At 37.8% G+C, this 10,893-nt stretch overlaps 1 protein-coding gene across 7 annotated transcripts in view; it reads right to left on the bottom strand.

Annotated features, from left to right (window-relative positions):
* Positions 1 to 4,263: 4,263 nt before the first annotated feature.
* LOC136832313 (uncharacterized) overlaps positions 4,264 to 10,893 on the bottom strand; it is a 6,681-nt gene continuing 51 nt past the window's right edge. For 2 of the 7 annotated variants that reach the window (XR_010851159.1, XM_067093222.1), the window contains exons 1-4: positions 10,625 to 10,893; positions 6,531 to 9,140; positions 5,719 to 5,931; positions 4,264 to 5,491 (exon numbers count right to left, since the gene is read on the bottom strand). The exon at positions 10,625 to 10,893 is cut by the window's right edge. Coding sequence is in view for 2 of the 7 variants with exons in the window: in XM_067093222.1 (XP_066949323.1) it covers positions 5,331 to 5,491; positions 5,719 to 5,931; positions 6,531 to 7,215 (1,059 nt within the window). In the remaining 5 variants the exon portion in view is untranslated. Of the gene's footprint in view, positions 5,492 to 5,624; positions 5,932 to 6,530; positions 9,141 to 10,624 lie in introns of all 7 variants that reach the window. The other 5 variants (XR_010851160.1, XM_067093223.1, XR_010851161.1 and 2 more) reach the window with 4 other exon arrangements.

The raw sequence follows: 10,893 nt of genomic DNA, 5'->3' as shown, positions 1-10,893 counted from the left end.
GCATTGATAAGTAGACCTGATCTAATTCCGGTCCTCATATCCAATCATTCTAGCAATATTTTTCATGCTGAGATCTGGAAGACCTTATCTAACCTAAGTTTAAACTTTACACCCTTCACAGAACTTAGAAGTTTGCCCATATTTACATGATGGAATCCAGAAGGCAGCTAATCAGACATATATACGCAATGGCTACTAAAAATCCAAGAACATTAGGTAGCCAATTTAGCAAAAAAAAAAAAAAAAAAAAAAAGACAGCTTAGCCTAACCTTATTCACTCAAAAAATCCAAGAAATTTGATCACGGTAATATTTTGACATAAATTCGTTTTATTCCTTGAATCAACGAGGCTCTAGCCTAGCCACATGACAACCTAAGGCCTTAACGTATCATTTTAAGCTGAGAACCTCTCCTCTCATAAAAAACGCAACTAAACCTTTGTTGCGCGGTCTGATTCCCACCAGTCGTCGACCGGGACAGGTTCCTCATACATAAATAGACATAGCCTTTCCTATAATGCCATGTCCTGACCTAATCAGATCTTACCTACCTAATCTCACTTAGGGCGACGTGCCCTGCCCTGGCCGGGGGGAGGGGCCTGGACCCTCCAAAAAGACGGTAATCTGTCTCAGTCGGCGACTGGCTGGAATCAGGCCGCGCAACTAAATAAAGTTTTACCAAAACAATGTTAATGATAAAGACAAACGTGGCTAAAGGTGACGTTTTCATCGTTATTCATCTATGACAAAGACGGCCAAGTCGTTGGCTTTTTTTTTTTTTTTTTTTTTGTATCAGGGACATCGAAAACAAACACCTTTGCCGCAGGAAATAACTTTAGCCTGAACACTCACCAAAAAAGAAAGTCTTCACAGCGGCAAAACAGAATTCTGAAGTGCCTTCTTTTCCCCCGCCGCGAATTCTCGACACAGCCAACGGGACGATATTATTCATCGCACAACGAAGTAAAGTGTAACAAACAAAGAAAAATAAATATAAATCCCCGCCGCGACATTGATCGTCAAAGAGCTGCCTTGCTCAGGAGCTGACGACAGTGGTTCGTTTACATATGACGTCACGCGGCTCTGCAGGTGCGTCGTCTGCTACAAAGGATGAGCTAGCTCGTCTCAGACGTTTTCATTCGCATTATTATTTTCGATTCAGTTAAAAGCAATGTAATTGTTTACGCGTGGTATCATATGAAAAAAGATATTTCTCAACTGCCATATAAATAATATTGAAACCACTTACGGGGTCTCAGCAAGATTTTTCATGGATTTTTTTTTATAATTTTTAATTTTTTTTATCAACAACGAGAATGTTTGCAAAACACATCATCTTCGTTTATCTCTGCGTCTAATTAAAAACTCTGAGTCATTCTTTCACAGTCTTCAATGAATTGTATTTGGTTTTTATTTATTGCACTCCTATCAGTTTTTCATACTTTTCATATATATTACTTTGCATATTTATTCCTCATTTTCAAGCATTCTCTTCATTGTCTTCAGTAATGTCCAGTTTGTATTTACTATATTCAAATATGCATTCTGTTTTATTTATTAACTGTTACTGTTTCAGCAATGACTTTCCTCAGTGATTATACCAATTTGTTCAACCCGACCACTGAACCACATTTCCAAATTCTCGTGTTCACCTGAAGGATTTAGTCCCGAATGAGCAATAGATATTGGAGCAAGTGAAAAGATAATGACAAAACGTAATGCCATGGTTCTGTCTACAAGGAGAGCCATTACAAAGCCGAATCATTGCATTAATAGCGCAGTGCCCCATTATCCTTTGTAGAGCACACGCAAGTCGTTCTTTGAACATTTTGAAGCTGCTCAAAGCCTGAGAATTTCCACACGATCATATTACAAAAGGAAATGGAATATGAAGGAGTTGGGAGACCAATTCACTCTCTCAGTGGCCTTGAACTTTTCTTTGGGCTTCGACTGCCCACACTTGGTTCCAAGAGGCCGCTTCGCCTCGAAAACCGAGACGAAAGTGAACTACACTAATTACAAATTGCAGAATTCCCGTTCATCTTCCCAATTTGTATCCAGAGATTACATATTTAGAACTCGATACTTTTTCCTCTTCTTGTTGCACAACCGATAGACTTTAGAGCCTGCGGTTCATCTTCGTTGCACTTAAGTGAACTGTCAAAACTAGTTTGCAGTGAAGTTACAAAAACCTCAACTGTTCCCTCTCTGCGTACTGTGGAACTTTTTTTTTTTTCATTATGGCTGATGGCAATAAACTTTAAAAATTGCCCGTGATTCCCAGCTCGTCTTTTTTTTTCTAATGTTGTTTGATCTCTTGTTTTTCATTTCTCAATTCTCCTTTGAAATTCCATTTCAGAGATTGCTTTGTAAGCTAATGGCCTATAAAGTTTGTTCCTTATGAGGGTGTCTTCATTTCTTAAAACTAATTACAATCTTACTGCTATAAAAGGCTTTGTGTATCCATGTACGTTTATTTCTGTTTAATTAAGAACTGGCACTTATTCATGCATGCAAGACAAAGATATAACTGCCCAGTCTTTGGGATGGCACACAACCTTCTTGGGAAAGGTACTTGCCCTCTCTTGTATTACTGTAACGTAAGTGATGGTTGGCTAAGGTCCTTGGAATTGGCAAGTCTGCCGAATAAATAATGACGCTCTTGGCATCAGCCGCCCAAAGCTTACTTCTTCAAGTTTTCATGTTTAAGAGGAGGTACTGAGTCCAAGAGGCTATTCAGCTTCAAGCTTTTCTCAGTCTCAGATGAAGCCAAGCGATACCATTGATTCAGACATAACTATTGAGAAATTGTAGTTTTTTCAGAGACATTTCTGTCACTGAAGGGTTGTGTGTCCTTCTCATAACTAAGGCTGAGAAATGTCGTTTTTGTCCAGAGACAACAAAGTCATTCTCATAACTATTGAGAATTGTATATTTTTTCAAATCCAAAGTCACTAAAGGGTTGTATTGACCCTTCTCATAATACTCTTAACCATTTTTTGACAATCCAATGTCACTGAATTATTACATAATTCTGGTTTTTCAAGACACCAAAGTCACTGAACCACTGACTCATAACAGTCACTGAAGGCTCAAAGACATTGTCCTTCTCATAACAGTCACTGAGCTTCAGACTGTAACATAGTGACACAGTCACTGAAGGGTTGTATTATCCTTCTCATAACTATTGAAAGTCAGAGACTCCAAAGCGTTGTAATGCTTCAGACAGTGACAAAGTCATGTTTTTGTCCAGAGACTCCAAAGTCACTGAAGGTTGTATTGTCCTTCTCACAACAAAGTGAATTTTTTCCAGAGACAGGCAGTCACTGAAGGTTTGCATGTCACCGAAACTCATAACTAAAAGCAACTGAAGTTTTTCCAGACACAACAAGTCACTGAAGGGTTGGTCCCTTCTCATAACAGACAGACAGTTTTTGTCCAGAGACAATCCAAAAAGTCACTGAAGGCATCATAACACGTTTTTTGTAACAATCCAAAGTCACTGTCCTTCTCATAACTAACAAAGTCACTATTTGACAGAGACAATCCAAAGTCACTAAATGTTGTATTAAAGTCCTTCTCATAACTATTGAGTAAAATGTATGTTTTTGTCCAAAGGCAAAAGTCACTGAAGGCAATCAGACAGTAACAGTCACTGCTTCAGACAGCAACAAAGTCAGCTTCAGACAGCACAAAGTAACACAGTCACTGAAGGCTTCAGACAGTAACAAAGTCACTGAAGGCTCCAGACAGTAACAAAGTCACTGAAGGCTTCAGACAGTAACAAAGTCACTGAAGGCTTCAGACAGTAACACAGTCACTGAAGGCTTCAGACAGTAACACAGTCACTGAAGGCTGTAGATAGTGACACTTCCAGTCACTGAAGTTCAGACAGGGAAAAGAGAGAACTGAAGTGGGTAGACAAGGAAGATAAAAAGGACACAGTAAATATATGAGCTGAAGTACAAGAATCTAAAGGTGGAACTGAGAAATATTGATTAAAGAGACTGAAGAAGATAACGGAAGAAGGTCAGGTCAAGTAATGCCTGCAGTGCACCACATCAGCTGCAACTGACGTCACAAACTCCCCTATGGGGGACTGCAACACTGTTCGGCCAGGTATGTGAAATCACATTGTAAAAACTGCCACAGTAAGAACCATTACCATTTTGTTCAATCCATTTCAAGAAAAATGAGGAATATGGTTATATTTGGCCTCTTATTCATCATGTTATTAGGAAATGTATGGAAAATGAGACACGTATTCATATTTGGCCCCCTTATTTATTATTATGTAATTAGGAAATGTATATTAGGACAATAATCAAACTGACAATGGTTTCTTAATTATGGCTTAATGGGGTGAATTAAAACTTGTTTTTCTTTGTATGTTTAGACGTCTTTGGGATGTTTAATCGAATCAAAGAGATGCTTTACATTTTTTTTTATATTATATGGAATGTTGGCATTACTTCAATTGCGCTTTCTCCAAAAAGTCAGTCATTAACAATGGAAATAATTTATAGAACCAAAGTGGCTATTGAATTAGTTCTCTTTGAAATCAAAATTGACTCCCATGACATACAAAATTAGCAATTTACAAGTGGAAAGACATTTCAAGGTCAAACTGATTTGCTGTTTTACAAGTTTACATTTTATCTCTGGGAATTTTTCCTAAAAAATGTTCACACTTATCACCTGAAAAATTCATTCATTATATCATTATAAGTTTACATTTTATCTCTGGGAATTTTTCCTAAAAACTATTCATATTTATCACCCGAAAAATTCATTCATTATATCATTACAAGTTTATTTTATCCCTGAGAATTTTTCCTAAAAAATGTTTTCATTTATCACCTGGAAAATTCACTCATTATATCATTACAAGTTTACATTTTACCTCTGGGAATTTTTCCTAAAAAATGTTTACATTTATCACCTGAAAAATTCATTCATTATATCATTACAACTTTACATTTTATCTCAGAGAATTTTTCCTAAAAAATGTTCATATTTATCACCTGAAAAAATCACTCATTATAACATTACAATTTTACATTTTATCTCTGGGAATTTTTCCTAAAAAATGTCCATACTATCATCTGAAAAAATCACTCATTATATCAATACAATTTTACATTTTATCTTTGGGAAATTTTCCTAAAAATAGTAAGCATTCATCACCTGAAAAATTCATTCATTATATCATTACAACTTTATATTTAATTTCTGTGAACTTTCATTATATCATTACAGGACATCATGATTACCTGAAGGAACTATAACAAAAAAATAGGCTGGCAGACATCTACCATTTTCTTGCAAGTTCTAAAACCCGATATACTGAATGTCTAGATCTCCGAGTCCTTTTTCCAAGCAGCGCCTCCTCAGGTCTTGAATGGAATCGCCGTCTGGCTCCGATTTGTCGAAAGTCAGAGACCGCAAAGGCCGAACCATGAGCGAGTCGATTATACGCTTTATTCTATGTTCTGAGGATGGACAGAAATGGCAGATATTAGGACTCGCTGTACTTAATCCACACAACCACTTGCTAAACACTCATTATATTTTACACATATGAAAAAATGATCTACTGGTTTTTAAACGATGAAATTTCCGCACATTTTGTGGGATTACTGCGGCAGAAGATATGATCCCCTTTTGGCGAGGGGATGAAATGGGATCGTATCAAAAGTTTGTTGACACTGTAACACACCTGCTGACAAGAAAACGTACAAATCTGTGGTGCCCTCTGGACGGTTCATGGGGACTGTTCTGTTTATGACTTGGGCAAGACGATCCCCACTGAGCTCTTGCATCTGGTAGGTTAATTTCAGTTCCTTTGCTGATTCCTCGAGAGAGATAGGACAGAGGCTCTCTAAATCTTGTTCTTCAGCATCGGAAGTGTCATACCTGCAAACGTCCATTGCTGGGGGGGCGGGGAGAAACAGACTAAAACATTCTTTACAGATGGTATGGTAGTGATGGTTTATACAAGAACACAAAGTAATGACTGAAAATAATATTCACAAAAAAAAAGCCTTATAACCAAACAGTTGCCTTCTTCTGTTATGTAACATTTGAAACGAAGTCTAAAGCATTTTACTTTGTTATATTGTTTTATTAACATTAGTAGAAGCCTAGATTTTAGGTTTTTCTTGTTAACATACCGATTAAGAGGGTAACTACAGAGAACAATAGAAAAAATGATCACAAATTGAACTGATTTTCATTAGAACAACTTTCATCTTCACTTCACATATGCGAGAGAGAGAGAGAGAGAGAGAGAGAGAGAGAGAGAGAGAGAGAGAGAGAGAGAGAGAGAGAGAGAGAGACCTATATACACATGCTCGCGTATTCATCATGTTTAAGAGCGCTTTCTTTTCAGAGTATTTTCAAAATTGCTGCACGTGACTCACGAGGTAATTGCCAAATACCAAGCACTGGGAAACTAAAATGTTAGTAGAGTTATGGCTAAAGTCTTTAGTGCTTTAAAATATGAAGATAATGTGGAATATACCTGCTTACCTAACTGATCCAATGGATGCCACACCCGTCCTGAAAACTCTGGGAAGTCAGCTAAATAGATAATCAGGTCAAACTCTGTACGAATGCTGTGTTGATTGGCAACTTGCAGTGTTACATTCAGCTCAGAAAGATCTCTCGGTACTTCGCAAAATTTAATGGTTGCGGGCTGTAATTTTGATAGCAAGGATGGCAGGACAAAAAGGGACTCGGTTTTACTGATCAGCATTCCATCCCTTGCAACCTTGTCTTTCAATCGTGAGGCAAGTGATTTCAAAACCTTTCTGTCCAGTCTAGTTTCAGCACACGGTATCAAAAGATTATCCACGAATCTCTCCAGGCTGAGGTCCCACGCCAACATATAGAAATCATGAATATCATCTATGAACTCGTACAGGACATTTCTTTCAGTGCTGTAAAGTATTCCTGGTACATAGAAAATAACTTCCAATAATTCCTGCGACAGAATAACGTTTCCCTCGCGTTCATCTTCAGGGCTCAGGAGTCCTACAGACCGCAGAACAAGCTCAAAACTGTTTCCTCCTTTTTGCCTCGTACTTGATAAGATGATGTCATCACAGACCACCCCCGCAACTGCAAATTCCTGCATACTTCTGTGCGTGTAGCAGTATACCTTTTCAAAATCGAGATGCTTCCTTGTCAGTTTGATACTGAAATAGGATGACATGATGGCATCAAATTCCTGCAATACCTCTGTACATCTTATCTCTGATTTAAATTTTTCTACATCTCTCTCAGACCATTCATATTTTTTCTGAATGTAGTTTTTCAGAGACCATTTTTCGTACAATTCATCAAATTCCTCCAGTGATTCACGAGGAGACCCCTGTCTTGTTGGAGATTCTCCTAACCATATGCTTTTTCAACTGTAGGTAAAGTGATGTCCTGGAGCTTAATTCACGCCTGATATCTGGACATTCAATGTAAAGAAGAACGAAAAGGTTAAAAAACAGAGGCGTTTGCAGAATTGCACTAGTTGCCGTGTCCATTTCATTTATTTTCTGAAGCAGTTCTCTTTTCAGTTCTTCCTGTTTGATGGCATTATCCTTCACCAGATAACCAAAGAGTTTTTCTGTGAGTAATTCCAGATCCTGTTTTTTAAGACCTAAAAGTCTCAGGTTGATACTGACACGTTTTCCTTTGTTCACAATTTCAGTTAGTCTCAAAGTATTCCCTGGACGCGTTGTAACAACAATCTTCAAACCTCGACAATTAAGTGCTAAAAAATCTTCAAAGAGTTTTTCTGAACATTGATTGGCTTCATCATAGCCGTCACATAAAACTAGACATTTTGAAGCAATGATTGACGACTTTACAAGCTTGAACGTAAACCTAGCTACAGTCCGTGGAAGCAATCCTTTTAGGTAGTCATCGAAGTTGTCATGTCTATGATCTCTGAATTGCATGTAGAGGACAGTTTGGAAGGAGGAGAGTCCTTTCACATCTTCCTTGTCCTTGTGCCAACTCTCTACAATGGAACAAAGAATTGTGGTCTTTCCTGAACCTGCGTCACCAGATAAAATCACCACTTCAGGTTCTTTTCCATTTGGGGTCTTGTTGATGAGGATTTCTTCTTGACCTACAATTTTGCCACGATGACGTCCAAGAGACTCCTTATTTTCCTCCATCCTAAGTGAGACCATAATGTCGCGTGGGTCAGTAATAGCATACTGAGCTAGCCAGTCAAAGGGCACAATCTTACAGAGGCAACTATAAAGAGACAGAAGTTCGTCTCGAGATTGCCTTAGTATATCTTCAGAAAGTTCACTCCCAAAATTCTCAATTTCTTCTCGTAAACTTTGTAAGCTCCTTGTGTCTGAGGGATCATACTTCTCACGGATCTCTGTTAGCAGGTTTGGGACAGCAATTCGGATCTCCGATTTAAGTTGGTCTATTTCTGCACTATGACGGACGAAGAGATCTTTGGTTATATCCAGCGTTTCCTCAAGAATTTGTTGAAATGCTCTGAGTTTCTCTTCTAATTCTATGTTTGACATCTCAGCTTGTTCATGGGAAACAAAATTCCTCTCATCTCTAATTCTTTTCACTAATGCTTTCAATTCATCACCAGGGTCATTCACCCCTTTGACCCAGAGAGACCGACATATTTTATACAGCAATGTGACGTTCAAATCTTCTGGAAGTTTATCATTCAGATCTCTTGTGTCCTGGTGGCTGAAAGGAGATCTTCTAGTGCTAAGTGGTATCCCATTGTCGACGAGAATTTCGAGGATAGTCTTGCGTTGTTCATGGAGAAAAGAAAAACTGCATATTTTGAACAACACCTCCTTTCCCCAGCGCGTCACAAAGAAGTGATATTTGAGAAATCTTAGTTCACCTGCAGAAATATTTGTATCTGACGAAGCCATGTTGTGTATTAGCACCGAGGCACCATGGCACAAACTAGCAACCTATACTTATTCACCCATAATTACTCAAGGTGCAATGGCACTGGGATTAGCAGATTTTTTTTATTGATGAAAATTGTAGTACCAAAAAAAGCCTTTGAAGTTGATGCTGATAATGCAGAGTATGGCGTTTTACAACAGAATGTAAGCTATTTAGATGTAAAACTTTGCTTCACAAGTAAACCTGAAAAAGTAAGACAAGTTAAGAGCAGGACATATAATGACAAAAACATCAGTAATGACGACAACGGTAGAAGCAGTATCAAAACTTTACTATTAATAATGAGATCAACAGAAACGTTTCAGATCAATCAAATATTGCAAAACCCAATAAAGTAACTGCTAATCACTAGGCACAAACTGTCCTGGTCGAATTCAGGGAAATCTAACTGGGTCGAAAGTTCCAGAACTGTTTATTAACTGTGATGGTGATGTCCTTAGTGAGAATAGGCCTAATAGCCTATGGGCATTTCACTCCACGTTTAGATTTGCCTTCGCCTAGCCCGGGGTTAGGTTATCCTGACACCACCAGCCTTAATAGGAGTACCTGTACTTGACTTGTGCTAGAGTCGAATCTGGTTGTCCCGAGCCTCTCTTATATTACCTATGGGTACATTCAGAGTAAAAACAATTTGAACTCGAAGTAGCACCTATGTCTGTGTTTGTCAAAGAATACTATGAGAGCGAGCGACCGGATTTGGATGAAATTTAGAATGATTAAACCTCAGCAGATTGGTGAGTAATTACATTTTAGAGAAAAAAAAAACAAATTAATCATAATAACGGAAATCTAAAGAGGTAAAGAAGCTAAGCATGGAGTGCATTGCTAATAGACTGATTTATATATATATATATATATATATATATATATATATATATATATATATATATATGTGTGTGTGTGTGTGTAAATGTATATATGTATGTATGTCTATATATATATGTATATATATATATATATATATATATATATATATATATATATATATATATATATTATATATATGTGTGTGTGTGTAAACAAAATCTATATATATATATATATATATATATATATATATATATATTATATATATATATCTATATATAACATATATATATGTATGTATGTATATGTGTGTATGTCTGTGTGTGTTAGAGAAACTACAGACCAAAATGATTTCCACATTACATGTGTGTAGAGGCAAAAAAAAAAACTGTCATTCACTGGGAAAAACCAGTAAGATACGAAAACCCAAAAGATCAATTGATAAGCGAGCACCTGTGAAAGGTACAGTCTACTTGTGACGAAGGACGGTTGGGAGAGTCATTCACAGACGTTTGTCACTTTTTTCGTTCTTTTCAGTTAACCGGTTTCTGAGTAACGGGTGCACAGAGCGCTCACATTTTTTTGGGTTTTTCAACCCTCGTGTATTTTGCGGTTTTGGAATATAATGAAAAAACCTTCAGCGCAACAGCAGAAATCAACTTGAAAAACCAATCGTTCTTCTCTGAATATCGCTTGGGAATGTTCTCGGACGCGATGAACTTTGCAGACACAAAAATAAACAAGAATACGAGGGGCAACTTGTCGCATGGCATTTTTTCACCGTTAGTTTGTGCATTTTTATCTGCCGGAATCACTTTTTTACAACACTCATCGTTCCGAAGGATGAATCTTTTGCTTACCCTACGTGGTTTAAAATGGGAACGGGTAGGCCTACACTGCGCCAGCACTGATCTCCAACCGCTCCTCCGGCGTCACCAACACTGCACAGATGACAAGACTGTGGCCAGGATTTATAGTAGAATAGTGGCGTGACTAAGGGGAGGGCGGGGCCCTGACATCCTCTGAGCGGGTCTGGTCTGGTTAATTCTAGATTTTCTGACAAAGCTCGCAGGGATCCACTGTAAATCTGCTGTCTTAGCTTCATAAATGACTGAGACGTTTGGGCTTA

This window comes from Macrobrachium rosenbergii, chromosome 49 (genome assembly GCF_040412425.1).
Source record: "Macrobrachium rosenbergii isolate ZJJX-2024 chromosome 49, ASM4041242v1, whole genome shotgun sequence".
NCBI lineage: Eukaryota > Metazoa > Arthropoda > Malacostraca > Decapoda > Palaemonidae > Macrobrachium > Macrobrachium rosenbergii.
This window is presented reverse-complemented; position numbering and strand designations above follow the sequence as displayed.